The sequence below is a fragment of the Alexandromys fortis genome, unplaced genomic scaffold (genome assembly GCF_014885135.2).
Source record: "Alexandromys fortis isolate MF-2015 unplaced genomic scaffold, M_Fortis_MF-2015_v1.1 scaffold_48, whole genome shotgun sequence".
Classification (NCBI taxonomy): Eukaryota; Metazoa; Chordata; class Mammalia; order Rodentia; family Cricetidae; genus Alexandromys; species Alexandromys fortis.
The window spans coordinates 6,118,990-6,140,756 of NW_026067947.1; the positions used below are offsets into that span (position 1 = coordinate 6,118,990).

Below are 21,767 nucleotides of genomic sequence, written 5' to 3' on the forward strand. Positions count from 1 at the left end.
GCACCTGCCAGTAAGAAAATTTCAGCTGAAGACAGTATTTGTCTAAGATGTTGATGATAAGAAGAATTTCAAAGGAAACAAAGTGTAGCAACATGGAAAAACACATTAATTCTAAAGCAATTACCTCATAGCCAAGTAAATGTCCATTGCTCAACTTCCAGGGAATTGTATTCCACGAAACTTCAATTTCTGAGGAAGACAGGCTATGGGCAGAGATGTGGGACGGGGCTACTGTAGGCTCTGTTCAGAAACAGGAATTGGAGTACAATGATAATGTTGACCATTCAATTGACAAATCATTTGAAATCCTAAATTTAAAAATATTCCAGGATTTTATGGGGTTCTCAAAATTTTGCTTTTTCTCAGAATACTGGTTCTTAGCAGACATTTCTTCTCTTTGAAATCCATCTCTGCATTAAATGGTTTTGATCCTAGGCCATAGCTCCATGAGGCTGAAACAGAATCAGGGTTTAAGGATAGGCACAGTGTGTTCTCTGTCCAGAAACTCTCAGGGTTGGGGCAGGGATATCAGGAATACTTTGCACTAATCAAGCCAGTACTGGTGTCTAGAGCATCATATCATTTTCTGAGCCCCTTGGATTGTGATTCTTTATGAGGTGCATTGGTTAGATTTCACTTTGCCTTACTGAGGCTCTGTAACATATTTCTAGTATGCATCTTGTTGCAAATGGGACAATTTAACATAACAGCAGGGCATAAATGAGCAAGACAAAAATAAGCAGAAGCCTCTGGATGTTTCTTCCTTCCACCCACAATACTTAGACCTTAGGTGCACGGGTAAGCAGTATTTGTAAACTTCTTGGCTCATCACTCTTACTTAAACCCTGCTCTGCCTTTAAGTCTGGTAGTTTCTGGAAAATGAATCTGGCTATAAACAAAGGGTCTCTGTTTTGAAAAGATTTCTACAACCATTTTCATTCCTCCCTATTAATGGAAATGAAAACATAAGACTAGAGGTAGGGAGTGTTAGTAAAACTAATAATATTTATTATTATTTAAATCACCAACATTGAACCATGTTTTATAATTTATTACCAGGTTGTGAAGTAGGGGAGACAACATGCTATCATATTTCTTAAGTTAAGAATGGTTAAGGCCAGTGTTCCCTGGGTGAAATTGGCTGTTCCATTTACTAAATATATATTTAACAAATTCATTCACATCTTTCATCAATCTTCTATTTTCTCATTTTAAATGGAGACTAATAATTTAACCTATACTTCAACCTTTATCAAAAAACTCAAAATGAAAATACATGGCAGACACTTCATATACTGTAGTATGAGACAGATATTGATAACAGGGCTAATGTTCAGTTGTCAATACCTCAAATGGCAATTTTGCTTCATTCTCCTAATTCATTACCATTTTCTCAAAAGAGTTGGAAAGAAAATACTGTGTTTCAATTTCTTGAGGAGGTATTCAAGCAAGTCAGAAGGACTAAGCTGTTTCTGAGTGATGTCTGCAAGTGTCTACAAGAGCTGGGGTCATCCTTCAAGGACACATAGCTCTAAAATGTCAACCTCCTGGTTCTCAGTATCCATCATGCTTCAGTCCTTTGCTGAGGCCTCCGGAAATACTTTTCACAGCTCTGGGCCAAGCTAGTTTGAAGGGTTGCCTAATTTTCACACCAGAAAGAAAAATGAACTTCGAGAGGTGACAGTATCCCATGGTTCACAAGATGAAACTCAGGATTGGAATGCCTCATGAAGAGTCTTATTATTATACTCTGTAACCATCAAGTGAGTCCTAACATCTCAAGTCAGGAATGGTTGATTGTTATGATCTGCCCTGGCAATATAATAACAGCTCTGATGACTGCTTTTTTGAAAAAAATAAAAATATATCTGAAGCCACAAAGAACTTTCAAGACATTTCTTTAAAATAATGCATTGATTAGATTGGAACTAAAGACTTTATATTTTCCATACCTTCCTCTGCAGAGAATACTGTTGTCACTGGGCTAAAGGGCCCTTCACCTTTGTTATTGTAAACACCCACTTTAACTTCATAGGGTGAAAAAGGCACAATGCTTTCGTTCCTAAAGACATATCTTGGGTTATCTGGGGATGTCACCACTGTCTGGATCCAAGTGGTAACCCCAAGTGGGCGGAAAGCAACCACGTACCCAAAACCTCCACCATTCTGTAGTTCTTCAGGGACTGGCTACAAAGAAAAGACATATTAAATCATCCTCATTCATAAGGTCAGAGCAAAAATGATGGAGACATCATTTGTGAATTTGAAAGTCATTAAATAATGATTTATATGGAATTGAACAGATGTACTTTTAAAATGAGAAAAGCACCCATGAGACAGTCAGGTGAGATGCTTTTAGACAGTCACATGCCACTCATTCATAGGCATCAAGGTAATGACCTTATATCTTCTATAACTATACAGATATTAGAATATCACATAGTCCAAATCTGAGTTTCTAACAACATAAGCTTTCATTCAAGAACACCTGTTATTTTAAGACAAATAAGAACAATCAAATCTCTAAATGCTAATTTTATAGAAAAGGTCATACCTGGATATTATGACTCAGTACAGAAAATTAGAGAGAAAGTGGAAGTGAAAACAATGCACTAAATTCAAAGCTGCATGTGATTAAGTAAAAGATTCTACTTACACTCAACTCCAGGAAAATGACATTTTACTTGTAATCAACATCTGCAGATTACCGAGAATTTAGTTCCAGTGTCTTTTAAATGTTAAATTCATTGTTATAGTGTCTCCTAATTGTGACAGGAAGTCAAGGTTGAGAGAATGGCCAGGAAGAATCTAGACAGCCAAGCACGTGACGGTCTGTGTGATAGCAGTGGGACACACAGGGTTGCATGGGAAATTATGAGTGAATAAGAGTCAACTGTTAGGGCCTGATTCTCAGTACTGTTTATTATTTCCTTGCCTCACTGTCTTCACTGATACCACATTGTGAGTTTGGAATGACATGAGCATGTGCAAATGAGAGGAAAGGTGATTACCACAGAATGCAGCAGGGTGAGCTACAGTGCCATTGGCATCAATGCCCACTAGGACCAGCACCACCACTACTAGCTATAGTACCATGGGCCAGTTCCAGGACTCTCCGTGTTATAAGCACCACCACAATCACTACCAACAACACCAACTCCATGAGGCAGTTCCACCAACATCAGCACCAACATTGCCATCATTGCTGGAAATGCTAGAATCAGCAGCATCTCTTAAGAGCACTGGTAAGAGCACCCCACATGACCCACATTCGTATTCCGAGACCTCCTACTATCACTGCTGCCACTAGCTCCATAGAAACACCACCAGCACCAGCAGTACCCCTGACAGTGCCAACACCATCAAATATTCCAGTAGAACTGCCAGTACTAAAGGCATCAATACTAGTTTTGTCAGTACCACCAATATCACCAAAAACAGTGCTGGCAGCAACACCTTAGCACCATTACCAGTATCATAATAAACATCATCCATAGCTCCAGCAACATTGGTAGTATCAGCATGAGGCCTACCACCATTTATACCATCAATAGAACCAACACTAGAAGCATTGTGACTTAGGCCGCTAGAGTTACCACTAGTTACACAAGTACCATCACCAGGATTGGTCATACAAGAATCGACACCAACACCAATACCAACACCAAGAGTACCACTATTAGAAGTAACATCTGATGTGGGATGCCCTTTTCTATACTGTGAATATGTCTTATTACCATTGGTTAATAAAGAAGATGATTTAGCCAATAACCAGGCAGGTGGAAAATCCAAACAGAGAGACAGGGAAAGAAGGCAGAGTCTGAGGATGCCATCCAACCACAAAGGGGAAAGATGTATTAGCATCACTGGTAAGCCACGGGGTAAGTGGTGATAGACAGATGAATAGAAATAGGTTAATTTAAATTAAATGTTAAATTAAGAGCTAGTTAATAATAATTCTGAGCTAATAGGCCAAACAGTGTAAATAGTATTAAAACTCTGAGTGATTCTTCAGGAACTGTAGGGCAGGAGAGAATGCTCCAGTAAAAAGCATCATTTGGATAAGTGGTGGCATCATTACTACACCATCACCATCACTGGGTCCACGAATTTTATAGTTTTATCGGCACTGCCACTAGCAGTACTGATATCCCCAGCACTACATGACCACCAGTACTGTCAGTGTTGTTAGAGCACCAATGCCACTAGCACTACCACCAGCACAGACCTATAAATGCCGTCAGTACTACCAGTAACAGAAATAATGTAACCAATACTACTGCCAGAGCTACCAGAAGCATCATCACTAATACCTGGCACAATTATCATCATGGCCACCAAGACCACTGGCACTACTGTTACTGCCATATCAATACCACTACCAGGACCAGCAGCAGCAGCAGCAGCAGCAGCAGCAGCAGCAGCAGCAGCAGCAGCAGCAGCAGCAGCACTATCATTACCGCTACCATCAGCACAACCAGAGCTATGGACATTACCAGCACCCATGACACCAACAGCACCATCACTATCAAAAGCAGCATGAGTACCACCAGAATCGCTAAGCCCCAGTCAATGCTGCTGCTAATACCATCACAGGTACAGACACCATGAATGATCAGCACTCTCCAAACCATCAGCACCATTAACAGCATCCGTGGCAGCACCATGTCCTTGTACTGTTTCCAGCACCAGACTCAAAAATATCCCAAACACTAGCACCATTTGCCATCAAAAGCAGCAACAGTAACCTATCAGCAACATGATCTCAACAGCTCCCCATTTCCCTGTGCAAACATGAGTACCACCATCAGCACAAGAACACTAAAATAAGCAACAACACTATTCTTCTCACCATCAGCATCACTTAGCAATACAACTGCTGGCACTAATACCGCCAGAAATGATGTCACTCTAACCAACACCAATACCAGCATCAGTGCCACCAGTGTGTATATATTACTACCACTAGCAAAAGTACCATCATCACTGCCATGACCACCACTGTCATCATCATCATCACAATCAACATCAGAATACTGCAGGAGAATGTGATAATTGGATGAAGAGCAATACCCTGATGGGAAATATGTTGCCCAAACACTTACATCCCAGGTTATTACTAGTTCAGATCTGCTTCCACCTCCTCCGCTGACCTCAGAAGGTGCCACTTCTGGAGCTGTGTGGGTCAGAGACACAAAGACAAAACCCTGCTTTTATATGGAAATATTTGACAGGAGATTCATTTGCTCATTTGAGATACCATTAAGGGTTTTAACACTGACACGCTAAAACACATGATACAAATGCATGTGCATATGTACATTTCTATATCTCATTAGTAACATCATCAGTTATTTATAATCACATGCATCTATGAAACATTTCGATAAAGTCATCAAATTATTTGATTTACATAAGATCATAAATGATTCAGAAATCTCTGAAATAGTGAGAAAAAATATAACCCAAGTGAAAGCTACTTGATAACAACTAACTAAGGTGACAGAAAAATTATTTCCCAGGATTGACAGGGAATAAGTTCAGCATGGGTTCTTCTGGACTGGAAGTCTCAGCATGGCACAGGCACTTGGTAAGAGTGGCACAGACTGGAACCCTCAGGTCCTGCTAGGAGGTGTTCTTGATAAAACTCCCACAGATATCAGCTTTCTCACTCACGCTGAGAACCTTTTGGCTTGTAAATCCTGAGATGAAACTAGAATCTAAATTCTATGGAGGGCCTTTGTAATATGCCCTGCTGTATTTTCTGGAAGCATATCAGGCGGACCCTAAAAACACATTGTGTGAAGGAATGAAGAGGATAGCCAGAACACATGCTACCTGTTTCCCACAATGCCTAGAACCAACATCAGGTATACCGTCCTGAGGAAAGGTGAATTCACAATGTGCAAACATATCCCATTCTCCTTTCGCTTAGTGCTTAAACTGATACATTTGCTGCATCTCATGCCTAATTTTAATTAACATTACTGGTTTTGGAAAGGGAAGTCATCAATTGCCTCTCCAAAGCAACAGAAGGTTTACCTGCTAACTCTGAGTTTTAAGGGAAGCATGCTTTTAGAATTAAGAAAGCAGCTTGTGACACATGTTAATAACTGCCTCGTATAAATTCTTAAAATGATGCTTTCTTAATCTGACACTTATGGAGCTATAATATCCTACTCATCAATTGCCCGCGTGCATTTGCCGAGCGTGGTGGCAGAATGAGTTTTCTCAGCAGCATAGCTCCCAGTGGTGTTATCAGGCTGATTTGTCAGTGCTTCTTATAAAAGAAAACAATGTTTCCCCTGCTAACAGGGAGTTATGTCAGATAGTAATTATGACCTGAAGTGACAAAAACATATTCACTCAACACACACTAATGATCGCCTGCAACTGACTGAACTCCTGAAATGCCACACCACATCAGAGTCACTTACAGGTTTCTTTTGAAATATGTCATATGGCTGTCTGCTATTAGAAAGGTCATATCATTGTGACAATGGGTTATTGAGACAGATCTCTTGGTGGCTGGGAGATCAAAGCTAATGGAAACATACACCCCGGTAAATCTATTAACCCATTACTCAGAAAACAAAAGCACTAACCTGCCTCTTCAGTCCTTACTTTTTCTGAGGGTAAACTGGGTTCTCCACCTCCGATTTTGTTACTGGCTACTACCCGAAACTCATATTCCACCCATGGGTTTAACTCCACGACGGTAGCTGTATGCGTCTTGCCATCAATGACCTCAGGTACTACAAAGGAACAGTTCAGAAGATGTAGAGCCAGCCTATGCCAGCACTCAATTGGTGCGCATTCTCTATGTTGCTGCCCTCTGTTTCTTCCATCTACTTTACCTGTTGTGACAGTTTGCCAGCCCACAGAGAAAGGTGTCCTAGCCTGGACTGCATAGGATAGAACTGGGCTGTGGCTGTCTGTACCTTCTGTCCAAGAGAGCTGGGCTGTTGTGTCTGTAATTTCATCTACCTTTACATTTTCTGGTGGTCCAGGTGAACCTAAAGGAGGCAAGAATGTAAGGAGCATCCCATAAACGCCATCCTCTTCTACCAAAGCAAAGAGGCTTACATCATCACTTTAATACCTCCAACTTGTTGCCACTTTTAAAAGAACTTAAGGGAAGATGCCATTTAACTGGCAATAAAACTACCACTTTTTTTGTTTCCACATTCCCATTTTTAGTGGAGAGATAGTGATAGGAATACTGGTTCATAATACTATGTGAATACAGGTGACAGCTACGAAACGATGCTCTATTCAGCGGCATCCCAGTACCTTGATAAATTAAGCTTCCCCTGTGAAACACAACATGGCTTGCTACCTCAATGTGTTTTATTCTGTGATATGCTTTGGACATCTATTTCTCAGACTAGCAGTAAATCAGTACCCTAGATGACAACCCAGGTTGGCGAATTTTCCGATTGCTCTGGATAAGGCTTTTGGAGGCAGACGCATATGTACCACCCTCCCTTTCCTATTAAATACTTTTGTTGAATTAGCGACATGCTCAAAAACACATTGACTTGGCAGCAGCTGTGGAGTGCCAATTACAGTAAGAACTATTTGAAGGGCACAGTTGAGGTTTTTATTTCTTTGAATTAACACATTCTTATTGTCATATATTCTGGCATATGGGTGTCAGGGATAACCTCGATATTATGCCTTGCATTTTTGCATAGTATCTCACTACAGCTTTCCTCTAGTGAGCAATGCCCATGGAGCAGTTTTAGACAACACAGGAGGTGACACTGCTTACCTCTTACTATGAGCTCAGCTGCGGATGAAACGCTGTCCACCCCTGTCTGCACCATACACACATACTTTCCACTGTGTTTCAGTTGGATGTTTCTGATCATTAAATCGCCAGACGAACTCTGTCGGGGAAACAGGTAATGAAACATCATTACATTTAAAAAACACAAAAGATCTTGAAGGCAAGGCAATCCGCGTTTAGAGCAAACAACGTGGCAAGTAGTCAGGACACTGAAATCACTGGAAATTAAGACAAGTTCAAAACCATGCAGGATGGCATACACATTTCTATATGCATATAGAGCATTTCTCTGGGTATTTATGGCTTCAAAAAGAAATGAGGGCAGAGATTATAGTCTCAGATTCTATTTACTTCCACCAGGCAACACTTCTTTTTATATCCACTGCTTAGCACCAGCTCAGTTCTCTCTGGTTGCAACCCCAGTGCAATTATCTTCCTGAGAAGAGGAGGAAGCATTTGGGTACCTAGTGGGAGATAAATATGGCATGGCAGGGGGGATTACCAGGGTTGAAACATTTTTCTCTTTTCTCAACACGTTGGAGCTTAAAAGACTGAAGTCATCTAATTCCTAAAAAAGCTACGGAACTTAGAGCAAGAAAATATGAACCCCCTTTAAAAAAGAAATTAAAGCACTTTAAAACCTCATAAATAACAGTTATGCAGAAGACATTTGTTGGCATCCCCTGTTACCAATTAATGGAACAAATGTGTATCTAAATGCTCAACTTTAAAAGGTCCTCATTTACCGAGACTATAAATTCACATTCATAAAATGAGTAACTGCAGGTCAGTTTCCCACATCAGTGGAAATATAGACTAAAATAAGAGCATCTGGAAAGAGAAGCACTTAGAAATGATCGTCACTTCACGTCCATCCTGGGAGAAGAAGAGGCAGTGCTTATCGTGGTAATTAAAAGGAGTTTTACTCTTGCATGGGCCTAGAGTTTGTGTCAAGAGGGACTGGACTGATCTAATTTTAGGTAGTTCCCGAAAATCCTGTTCAGGCTAATATCTTCCATATTGCTCCCCATCCTTGGGGTTGCTAATGGCCTGTGTATTCTCCATTGGTTGGATCATATGGCTTTAGATAGGATTTCTGGGGTACTGGGAGAAGCAGCTGTAAGGTGATTGATGGCTATAATTAAATGATAATCCAAAAACTGTTCAGTTTGCACACATTTCTACTTTCCTCGAGTTGAGCCTTTTTTTTTTCCTTCCCTCCTTCCCTCCCTCCTTCTCCTCAGGGTTATTTAGAAATGTGTCCCTGGAGATAACTATCCCTGCTTGCTGACCTTTCCAAACTCCTCTGGTTTTATGAGCTCCTCATGCTCGAAGGAGGGTAATTATCATTTCCATAGAAATCTCCTCTTTTCTGCGAAGCCCTATGACCTGTAAATGCCACCAAGGCACTGGGTGAGGCCTATATTCTTCTGTCTTTACTTTCTCATTTTGAAACAGATTAGAGAGAACTTAACTTTACTTTTCTTATTTGCTTTGTCATTTGGATCTACCTTTGGTTGTTTTTGGCTCTTACTCATTCTGTAAGGAAGAGATTGGTGTTGGGAACTTGAAGCTCAACTGACTTTTCCTACTGAAGACTAAAGAAAGAGAAATAGGTAATCTTGAGTATAAAACAAAACAGAGCAACAACAAAGATATTTCCCCCAAAGGAATGCATCAGGTTCACCTACAGAGGATATATAATAAAAAACCAATCATGTTTTCATAAATTCCTTTATTTTCATTTTATGTATATATAAGTATTTGGTGTACATTTGGTTGTTTTTCTCATGATCAACATAGAAAAAGAGGAAGAATTTTTTTTAATAAATTTATTTAAATTTTCTTACTTTTCTCTCCCTGTCCTCCCTTATCCCCAACCCACCCCAGCCCCAAGATCCCAATTTTCTCCCTGGCAATTTTATCTACTTCCCTTAGCCAAGAGGATAACTATATGTTTTTTCTTGGGTTCACCTTCTTATTTAGCTTCTTTAGGTTCAACAGGTATACACTAAATGACCTTTATTAATGGCTAGAAACCAATTATGAGTGAATACATCCCATGTTCATCTTTTAGGGTCTGGGTTACCTCGCTCAGGATAGTGTTTTCTATTTCCATCCATTTGCATGCAAAATTCGAGAAGTCATTGTTTTTTACAGCAGCATAATACTCCAATGTGTATATATTCCACACTTTCTTCATCCATTCTTCCATTGAAGGGCATCTAGGTTGTTTCCAGGTTCTGGATAATGCTGCTATGAACATAGTTGAACAAATGCTTTTGTCATATGATAGGGCATCTCTTGGGTATATTCCCAAGAGTGGTATTGCTGGGTCCAGGGGTAGGTTGATCCCGAATTTCCTGAGAAACCGAAACACTGATTTCCAAAGTGGTTGCACAAGATTGCATTCCCACCAGCAATGGATGAGGGTACCCCTTTGTCCACAGCCTCTCCAGCAAAGGCTATCATCGGTGCTTTTGATATAGCCATTCTGACAGGTGTGAGATGATATCTCAAAGTTGTTTTGATTTGCATTTCCCTGATTGCTAATGAGGTTGAGCATGACCTTAGGTGTCTTTTGGCCAGGATAGCCAAAACAATCCTATACAATAAAGGATCTTCTGGAGGCATTACCATCCCTGACTTCAAACTCTATCACAGAGCTACAGTAATGAAAACAGTGTGGTATTGGCATAAAAACAGAGAAGTCGACCAATGGAATCGCATAGAAGACCCGGAATTTAATCCCGAAACCTATGAACACCTAATTTTCGATAAAGGAGCTAAAAGTATACAATGGAAGAAAGAAAGCATCTTCAACAAATGGTGCTGGCACAACTGGATGTCAACCTGTAGAAGATTGAAATTAGACCCATATCTATCATCTTGCACAAAACTCAAGTCCAAATGGTTCAAAGACCTCAATATCAGTCTGAACACACTGAACCTGATAAAAGAGAAAGTGGGAAATACCCTACAACAGATGGGCATAGGAGATCGCTTCTTAAGTATAACCCCAGCAGCACAGACACTAAGGACAACATTGAATAAATGGGACCTACTAAAGCTGAGAAGCTTCTGTAAAGCAAAGGACACTGTCACTAAGACAAAAAGGCAACCTACTGACTGGGAGAAGATCTTCACCAACCCCGCAACAGACAAAGGTCTGATCTCCAAAATATATAGAGAACTCAAGAAACTAGACTCTAAAATGCTAATTAACCCAATTAAAAAATGGGGCACTGAACTGAACAGAGAATTCTCAAAAGAAGAAGAGGAAGAATTTTTTAACAGAAAGAAAATTTTCCAAAAACTAAGAGGGACCTTTTTGTAAGAAGAGATTCATTGTTCATTTTACAGCCATCCAGACCCAAATAATAACACAGATTAATATATTAATTATAATATTAATTACAACACTTATTTGGCAAATAGCTTAGGCATATTTTTAGCTAACTCTTACATCTTAAATTAACCCATTTCTATTAATCTGTGTATTGCCACAAGAATGTGGCTTACCGGTAAGGTTCTAGCTGGTAGCTGCTGTCTTTCTCCTTCGGCAGCTACATGGCATATCCCTGATTCCATCTACTTTCTCTCCATATGTGTATTTAGATTTCCTGCCTGGTTTTACTCTACTAAGCCACCGGTTGAAACAGCTTCTTTAATAACCAATTATAATAAAACATATTCATAGCAGAAGGAGAGGAATCCTACATCAGGATCTTCATCTTTTTTTTCACCTACTTCTACTCTATTTGTACTCTTCTTTTTCCAGTGCTTTGTCTCCTACCCAAGTGCTGTCGTTTAAGAGAGCTCTAGAAGTAAGTGAAATTTTCCTTAACAAAACCATGCACCATGATTCATACTTCAAAGTCACCTAAGAACAGAGCCCTACCCAACACAGTCTCTGCTTTCCGGGACATATACTGCAGCCAGACTCACAAGATTTGCATGTGTACAACAAGTTATGCTTATGAATTAGAATGTTTAATATAGGTGAAATAAAACCATGCTGCACACACTGTGTATAGACAAATACAAATGAAAGAGACACTTTCAATACCTGCTACAGATAAGGGATTAGAGCTGTTGTCGTTGGGATAAGAAATCTATACATCTCTTCCTTGAATCACTTCAAATATCACCTAAAACAGAGTTATATGTACAACCCATTTCCAATTAATTCTGTTCCTTATGCTATGCCCCAAGAAATGCATGTGTATATACACTAAAGGAAATTTATAGGGAAAACAAAGAAATTAACTGCCTCCCTTAGTTAAAATAGGTTTCAGATGGCTTAGTTAATGAAATACTGTCTGCTCATAAATAAATGAGCAATACATGTAGACTGATATGGTTGAATCTACAAGATATAGCTTTTATCACGTGAGAGACCTAGATTATGGTTACAATTAGGATCAATTGTCTTTTGCATTTGCTGTTAGATTTTCAAGCACTAGGAGTAGAATATGGAGCCTCACATGTACTCAGTGTGAACTTTCCCACTCAATCACATCCATAGTTTATAGATAGATTGTTTGTTTATAGATAAGATATTTATACATCCCACAACCTGGCCTGAAATTTGCAATCCTCCTGCCTCAGCTTCTGAAACAGCTGAGAGTATAGGCCTGTCTTAGTAGTCTCAGTAAAAAAGTAGAATGAAGGATCATGGGAATGACAAGGATATGGATGACAGCCATATTCTGTCGCTTGAGTTCAGTGTTGGTTGTATCACAGAGATCATTTTGTGGCAGGTAATTGGATTTAACACTTTGGTAGAGAAATAACAGCTGCCAAAAATATGAGTATGTACAGTTATACTTTTAAGTGCATGGCTTTTAGAGAAACGATAAGCTAATGTATTCACATAATAAAACTGTAGTTTCTAACTCTAATTTTCTCATAAGATTTAATGTTTAATAATCAAAATTCAAATTAAGGTGTTAGTCACAAGTCCTAAGATTTTTATCAAGATGTAATAACTTTCAGAAATGCCAAAATTTCCAAAGAATTTCTGTCGAGAAGATATACATATATGCAAGTGACCCTTTCTTCTATCAGTTTGACTCCTTAGAGAATACAGTTGTTGGTTTGCTGTGATGAAAGAAATCATAGAGGAATATCCAGAAAATCTTAAGTAAAATTAGTCAAAACTCAGCAGTGTTGAACTTCACAGACTTCCCACCCCCCAATATATTTATCAAATATTACGTAATATCACAGAATATTTGGAAGCATGGTGATAATTTCCCAGGGCAGGGGTGTTCAGCGCATGGTGTGAAGGCTGCTTGCAGCACAGGAGAGCAGTGAATGCATACAACACAAACTCACAAACTTAAATCGGTATGAGATTGTTTATACTAATTGTTTTATAACTTGATCATGTTCTTCTTAAGAATATACTACATAGATGACAATGCCGTGTTTCCATGTCACCGCAAATCAATATATGTGGCTCTTCTTATCTGTATGCATTTATCGCTTCAGTTTATGATAGTGTGCGGCTTACACTATGTTATCTTCAACTGCAGACCACCTGAAAACTTCAGAACTTACATGTACTTAGTGGTGACCTGGTAAGTGAAACACAATGATTATTAATTCTGTTTTAACTGATCATTGCAAACTATAGATTTTTAATATTCTTTAGCAGGCAGGTGAGTATTCTTTTAATTGATTATTAAGGGAATTTCACACTGGAGTATAATTCCCACATCACTGATTGTCCTTTACAATTGGCAACCCAACTTTATGCTGTCTTGGGAAAGGAGATGAGGAAGACCCCAACTTTGCTGCCATTTCCTTGCCAAATAATCTGCATAATAGAAATAAACAGTCTCACCTAGCATTCTTTTTATTTTATTTATGTAGACTCTGTTCCTTATCTAGGACAGTGATCTGTAAGTCTCCCCTATAAATAACCCTTTATTATTCATAATTCTGAACTAGTGTGGGATCATTTTGTGACTTCCACCATCATGGTGATTTCTTAGAAAATTAATATATAATCTACCTCAAGACCCAAAATACCACTTTTGGGTATATACTCAAAGGATGTTCAAACATACCACAAGGGCATGTGCTCAACAATGTTCGTAGCAGCATTATTTGTAATAGTCAGAACTTGGAAACAACCTAGATGCTCCTCAGACGAAGAACAGATAAAGAAAATATGGTACATTTATACAACAGAGTAATATTGCTACTTGGCAATAAAAAATAATGACAAATTTGACGGCAAATGGATTGATCTAGAAAAAAAAAAACATGTTGAGTGAGTTAACCCAGACCCATAAAGACAAATATAACTTGTACTCACTCATAAGTGGCTTTTAGATATAAACCAAAGAAAAACCAGCCTTACAATCCACAACCCCAGAGAACCTAGACATCAAAGAGGACCCTAAGAGAGATATACATGGATCTAAATAGGAAATTGAAAAAGACAAGTTCTGAGTAAATTGGGAGCATAGAGATCATGGGAGAGGGTAGAAGGGGAAAGGAATGGAAGGGAGAAGAGTGGACAAAAATGTATAGCACAATAAAAACAATAAAAATAAAATATGTTTTTAATTGAAATAAAATAATACCACATTTCCTCTTCCCTTTGCTCCCTCAAATCCCTCCTCAATGCCTTCTGAATCCTTCGCATGCCTTCCCCACCCCTCTCAGGGTGATAGCTTTTTCGATTGGTATGTGTATAGGAATGGATACAATTGCTGAGTTCGTTTTGGTTGTTATGTATAAACGGCTCCAGGGCTGACCACTCTGCACTGGACAACCAGTTAGGGGCCTTTTCCCTGGGGGAGGCTAATTTTCCTTTTACAAATAGTCATTAGCTGCTTGTACTTCATTGCTTCAGGGTGGAACTCTATAAGAATTTTTTCCTTGCACATTAACCAATTATTTAAATTAATTAAATATAAATTTGCAAGGTAAAACCTTGTCATATAACATTTCAAATTATAAGTGTTCCTAATGAAACCGAAATCAGAGCAAACACAAATGAAGGCAAATTTGTTTTTGCATCTTGACACAGGTAAACACTGGCCTGTGAACAGCCAAGATATGTAGTCTTGCTTTTCGATATGATAAAGATAATTTGAAAACAGTTTTGAAGATTTTTAGAAAATATTTTAATATATTTGTGACTCTATCTTAGAGTTTACATAAATTTATTACCTGTTCATTTTTCAGTGGAATGAATAATGCTTCATTCTCACATTCAACATAAAGAAATGTTTGCTTGTGTCTCTTTACTAACTTGTACAGGACCTGTCTTCACAAAAGATACATTCCCTACTTCATGGAAATGCCTTATTCAGTCCATCATTGCTTTCTGTTAGCACCCATATTGAACTATCTTTGTGGGGAAGAGACAGAAATCTTTAATAAACAAATAAAAAAACTAAAAAAAAAAGAAATAAGCACACTGCATGCGAAGTTAGAACGAACTATCCAATGAGAACCTTGAGAACTCATTGATAACTGCATTTATTATCATCAAACAAGACATTGATACATTGGTGTTCAACTACATTGTCAAGTATATGACTACTTTTGCATTGTCCTATTTTTTATGATTTTAATAAAAATTAATTTAAAAAATCTCATTACTTAGACATGTTCGTTTTCTTTAATAAAGATTTCAATCAAGGATCTGCTTCAGAATTTAATTTTTTTGTACAAACACTAATGTGTAAGTTAGATTATTTTGTGAGGTCATTTTGCTAACCTATGATGGTGGATATGAAAATTACCCACAGATGATGTTGCTTTCTTTGTTTGGTTCAGCAGCCTTCACTTGTGCTTGTATACTTAATGCATAACCCATATAATTCTTTCTTATTTTAATTTAGTTTTAATTCCATTTTACTTTCCATCTACAGTTCTCCCCCAACCTTTCTCTCCTCCGAAGTCCTTCCAGCCCATATCCCAAATCTACTTCTCCTGATGGGTAAAGGGCTCTTCTTTATCCAACTTGGCCATAGAAACCAAAAGGTTACATACCCATGATCTAGGGTATAGGATAACTAAATAAAACAACATAGGGGTCTGATAACCTTGCAGTGAATTCCTATGAGCACCAATACTCTTTGAATGCTGTCTGTACTGTTCTGTCTTCATTTTTGTGCTCTTTTTCCAAACTATTAATGTTTCTTTCTTTATTAAATAGCTTGAGTCAGTCGTGTCAAACCTTCATTTTATTCACCTCCCAGTCTCATTTTCCTTAAATTTTCTCTCTAAAAGCTTAGCAGTGGGATTCTAAGTTTTCTAGAAATAAATTAACTTTTCAAAACTGGTAGCTATAGGCTTACTGGAAGAAGAAAACTAAGAGGGAATTTTCCAGTGATTGACACTGAAGCTTAAGGCATCAAGGAATGTTCCACAGTTCATACAGATTTGAGTTCCTTCCTACAGGCATCATATTATAAAAAAATAAAATAAAATAAGGTAACTTCAAAACCTCTTAAGCAACTACTATCACACTTCAGTTACTAGAGATATGATCCTGAGTGGGGGAAACAGTCCTTATATTTACGACGCTGACAGTGAGCAAACAGGGAGTAATCAAACGACCACACAAATTGGTGTAAAATTATAGTGTGAGAAAAGTTACATCATGCAGAAGAAATCTATAGTTTTCTGAGGTTTATCTTTCAACTGACAGCTGAGCTAAATTTGTATTGAAGCAGAAGTTACCTAGGAAAAGAAGAAAAAGAAAAGGTCTGCCTCAGGGCACATGCATAGGTGCAAACTCCAAGGCATGCCAGGGGAAACCTATTGGAATGAGTCACAAAGGGGAGGGCTGCTGAATGTGTCTGGGACATAGAGATAACAGGGTTATAGCCATGAGCAATTATCAGCATGCAGGCAGGTCAGTTAAATGTCAACTTGATTAGAACAGGAATCAACTAAGAGAATCTGCCTATAGTAATTCCTTCTGGGAAATTAGCAGACCCTTCCCCTACAGTTGGTAGTGCATTCTAGGGGTGGTCAAGATACAAGGAGGTCCAAGGGAAAGACTGGGCTGCCTGCCTGTCTGGGTTGGTAAGGACGTTGGTTAAACCATTGTTTGCGGCGCTTGCTCATTGCTGTCCATTTCTGACATCAGGAGCAGATTTCTTCCGCTTTCTAACGGGACTAGAGACCCGAGAATCTCCCAAGCTCTTTCATATCTTGAGACAGCTGGGGCATCTAGCTTCATGAACTGAGCACGTATCAGGTTCTCAGCTTCTACAGTGTGATCAGCCATTTTGTTATAACCAGCACTTACCATGGAAGCCTTTCCAGAAAACTTCCAGTTCTAATACATAGTCATTATAATGTTTTTTTTTTTTTCCTTTAGAGACTCTGGCCAGTACTCCAGAAAAGTTAAAGTACTCTATAGCTAATGTCAAGTTCATCTTTACATGCTAAAAGACAATATTTTTTTCTCTTTCGGGTTGCTACATTTATGCTCCAATCTCTCTCCTCCCACTTTCTTTCAGGTTTCCATGGTGGTGGAGTTGAAATCAGGGTCATGCAAGGCTCAGCAAGCCATCTGTCAGGGAGTTACAACTCTAACCTCTAATATCACTTTCAATTATTTAGATAATTATACATATTTTCCCCTATAAGAACACTTATTCCCATATCTCTGGCATACATCATAAATGTATTTAGTGGCAAAATTATTTTTTGATATTAATAAAATAGCAAAAAGAAGAGAATCATTAACTTTCCTGCTTTTTTAGATAATGATGATAATGAAAATTTTGATGTAGCATCAGAAATATTCATCACAAAGAAAAACAGTACATGAAGTGATAACCCATACCAGGCAAAAACCAGACCATTACTACTAATGACAAGTTAGCTAAAATTCTATTTTTGGTCTGCCATATGTTAAGAACTGAGGTATAATATATATTTTGGAAGTGGGGAGACCTCTTATACTGACAATGGGGTATGAAGTTTGAATATAACATATTATCAGCACAATTCCTTAGGAAGCACTGTCTATGGTAACATGGCTGTCAGGCTTCCAAAGAACAAATTTTACAGTTTAAAGAGTAAGAATCATGTTCTGATAGCTATTTTTAGAAGGCAGGGTTGAGTAAGTGGGTTTCCTCCTTTTATCACTGTTCACAGTCTGTTATTAACAATTGTCCCACATTAACCATTCCGTCTCTCACCATAGTGATTTTCAAATTCTCACAGGACATCTGAGTCACATCCAGCTACCTTGAAAACAATGGAGCCTGTAGATCCTTTCTGGAACCTGGCTAGTGTTCTTTTCTCTAAAGGTCCCTGAAAGGGCAGGTAGAGACAAAACAAACCTTTGCAACGATGGCCAAACAAATTACACCTTGTCCCCCATTAACTCCAGTGGCTGTAGCAAGGTCACCTTCTTTGTAAATGCATTCTGTCTACTCAAGGAAAGAAAGAAATCAGCAGTCATTCAGCCATTCAAACAAGTCAGACTGTGTTAAACAGTATTAATTCTTCTGACTGATTAATGACTTTGCTTAATCATCTGGTTGTCTGAACAGGTGATATATAAGGCAGGTAGAATGTAACCTGTTAATATAAAAAATTGTTCAACATTCTTTTTGCCCAGAAACCAGAATAATGATTTGAATATATGATGTAGAGTCTCAGCCTACCTCTTCATAAGTGTTCTGAAACAATTGACATATTTAGGAGCACACTAATGTGGTTGAACATTGGTCCATATTTTAGGTTGTGCAAAGTGTCTAAGTCGCCCCACAGGTGTCAGCTCTTAAACATTAAGTTCATGTCAGTAACTAGGGAGTACTTTTCCCCTCAGACCAGTGTGGCATGTTCACACAATAGTTCATTGTCATGGAGGTCCTTAGACGAACTAGTCTGTCCTATTCCATGGTGGTCAACCTAGTGTCCCTTACCCTTGAGTCATTATAATAACACCTTTAAAATGTTTATGACATTTTAGTGTTCTGTTGTTCAATTTTTCTTAAACTGACTAAATTAAATTTAATTCAATATGGAAAGTGTTATTGTGAATGTGATTTATGTCTTAAATATGAATCTGATCACCACAATAATAGTTAACGGATGGAATCAAGGTGAATAGAAATGGGCAGAAAGCGATGTGGTTCAGCACTAAGACCTTGGAAAAGGGAATTAGCTGAATATTGTCAAAATCTCTGAGACAGAGACCTTTGCTCTGTTAATTAAAACAGGAGGTTATCAAGAATTAACATTGATAATCACAAACCTGCTACCATACTCAACTAGTCCTCTATAATGCACCTAAATGATTGAAATAAAATGGAAAATGAAAGAGGTTTATTCCATGTGCTATTATTTAATGCTGTCATTCAGTTTATGGTCTATGTTTTTGGAAAAATGCGGATATTCTGCTTGGATTATTATTTTTATGATATCATTGCCATGTTATTATTGTTATTACTGCACTTATGATCCATTTAAACTTACTAACTTTTAATACTGCTTGTTTATATTAACTTAAAGAAACTTTTAAAAATGGACAGAAATGTTCAGGCTGTATCCTAAGAAATTATGGTAGAATAAACTGGAAAGAAGGGACACTCAACACGGCTCTAAAAAGCAGCCAGGATCAAAAATCATTAAATCTCCTGGGATTTTATGTACCTAATACCCACTGCTTGGTAAATACAAAACTTGAGATGACTGCTTAAGTCTTCCTCAACTCTAAAAGTCTGAATTCTATATTTAATTCTAAACTTACCTTTAACTTCATACTACACTGTAAACTTAAACAACTCTAAATTAATGTGTGAAATAACTATTAAGTTGGGCTGTACTCTAGGGAAATCTTAAGCTGTAACAAGCATTTCTATACATTTTTTTTCCTGGAAAACAGGCAACATAGATATTGTTGGTGGAACAGAGAGTAGGAGTCAAGCACAAGGGTGACTCCTTGACATAATGCTAGTGTTGTTTGCCGATGGCACTGATATTGTTCATTGAAATTTATGGAAACAAATCAATAAGAAGAGTAGTTCTTAAAATTATACAGAAATGTATACTATATGGCAACCTATATCATTCTAGGATGACTCTCACTTGATTAGACAGCCATTTATTTTATAGAATGGAAATATTCTGAACCAGAGGAGTTTACTTTGAGGAACCACTTAATTCATGGTTCACATAAATTATTATTGTTGTTGTTGTTGTTTTGGGGGCCGGACTGGGTTTCTCTGTAGCTTTGGAACTAGCTCTTGTAGACCAGGCTGTCCTGGCACTCACAGAAATCTGCTTGCCTCTGCCTCCTGAGTGCTGAGATTAAAGGCATGTGCCACCACCACCCGCCTATATAAATTATGTTTGTCTTTCTTTTTACATGCATAAAGTATAGCAAGCATAGATCTCTCCTTTGCAATACATCTGGTACCCAGGATTGGAAAGCCCAGTGATGTGGTTACTAAGATGTGCTAAACACCCGTTGTTTATTTCTACTATACTGCAATCACTCACTACTGCAAAGTAATGACTCAATCCAGAAATTCATTGGTGGCTCAAAGAAGGTTCATTTATTCTGCTCAGGGAAGAGCAGTCAAGGCAGTAAAGTCATCCCTGTGCAACATCTTAACACACTTGGCTTGTTTAGGGGCTGAGAATCTCATTCGCATGGCTGTCAAATTGGGATGGCTATTACTGAGTTGATCAGAACCAGTAATCTGGGAACCTTGCTGCCATTTCAGGGAAACACACTTGCCACATCATGCTAAATGGCCAGTGGAGGCCATGTTGCTAGTGTTTGAGGCAGCAGAGATGCAAGAACCCTAGGAAAGAGCAATATATTCTCAGCCATTCTTTGGTTCTTTTCAAGAAGAACTCCAAGGGAGGAAGAATTGTGGATGTATGGTATTTATTCACCAGTATTCATCCTGCCAGGCTGTTCTGAGCTGCCTATGTCAAGTACCTAAAATAAGTTTAAAAGATAGCCAAATCCCTGACTAGACACCCTTCCTTTTATGTCAGTATTCTGTGTGTGGTCCAGAGAAAGGACTTCTGAAAGCTCAAAGAGAAGACGACGATGCTCCTCTTTAGATAGGTCCTCTTAGAGAGATCTGACTATTTTCAGTACCATCTCAGGTTATTGTGTCTCAACAGTCATTCTCCTGCTTCAGAACTGCAGATTTATGATCTCAGAAGTATATTCAAAAAGAAAAGGAAGAATAGGCTCAAAGTTAATGTGACTATAAATAAACTGACTTAAAAATGATCCAAAAGAAAGGATTATAAAACCAGATTGCTTTCCATAATAATAACTTATAAATTCAAACACAGAACTTCTACATTTACTCCAAATGCTCAGGTCTTCCCATCTGACCTATCATTAGTTAGTTTTCCTAATGCTGTCATAAAATACCCCTACTAAAGATGCTTAAGGGGCAAATGGCCTGATTTGGGTCTGTTGTTTGACAGTGCAGTTTATATCGATGGGGAAGGCATGGCGGGTGGAGTTTGAGGCAGTGGTCGCATTGCTTCCACAGCCAGGAAGCAGAATGATGAACACTGGTGCTCAGCTTGCTTTCTCCCTTTTCCTCATGCTAACACTCCAACCCACGGAATGGTGCTGGCTACCATGAAGGTGGGTCTTCTCACCTGAATCATGTTAATCTAGATAATCCCATACAGACACTTACAGAGGTTTGTCTCCTAAGTGATGCTAGATCCTGTCAAGCTGACAGTGTTTACCATCACAGCCCGTTTCTTCTTTATGCTTCCCTGTCTCAGTTATTTCCAGGCCAGTTAAATAGTATCGTGAAATATTATGCCTTACAACATTAAGTGATTTTCATTCTGAAAGTGGAGTACAAGATCCAGCACAATGTGGACAATACAACTCACACAAGGAAGTGGCATGTGAAATAAAAGGCAAGCCCCCGAATTCTGGAGCTTTTAAGGAGCATAGAAGTTGCCACTTTATCTTAACAAGTAAAGAAGC

General features: G+C 38.4%; 1 protein-coding gene across 1 annotated transcript in view; it reads right to left on the reverse strand.

The window, feature by feature from the left end:
• The window catches only part of Cntn3 (contactin 3), a 386,288-nt gene that overhangs the window by 31,379 nt on the left and 333,142 nt on the right, over window positions 1–21,767 (reverse strand). The window contains exons 14-19 of the mRNA XM_050149360.1: window positions 7,775–7,892; window positions 6,858–7,016; window positions 6,606–6,755; window positions 5,106–5,176; window positions 1,953–2,187; window positions 125–240 (exon numbers count right to left, since the gene is read on the reverse strand). Coding sequence (XP_050005317.1) covers window positions 125–240; window positions 1,953–2,187; window positions 5,106–5,176; window positions 6,606–6,755; window positions 6,858–7,016; window positions 7,775–7,892 — 849 coding nt within the window. The remainder of the gene's footprint in view (window positions 1–124; window positions 241–1,952; window positions 2,188–5,105; window positions 5,177–6,605; window positions 6,756–6,857; window positions 7,017–7,774; window positions 7,893–21,767) is intronic.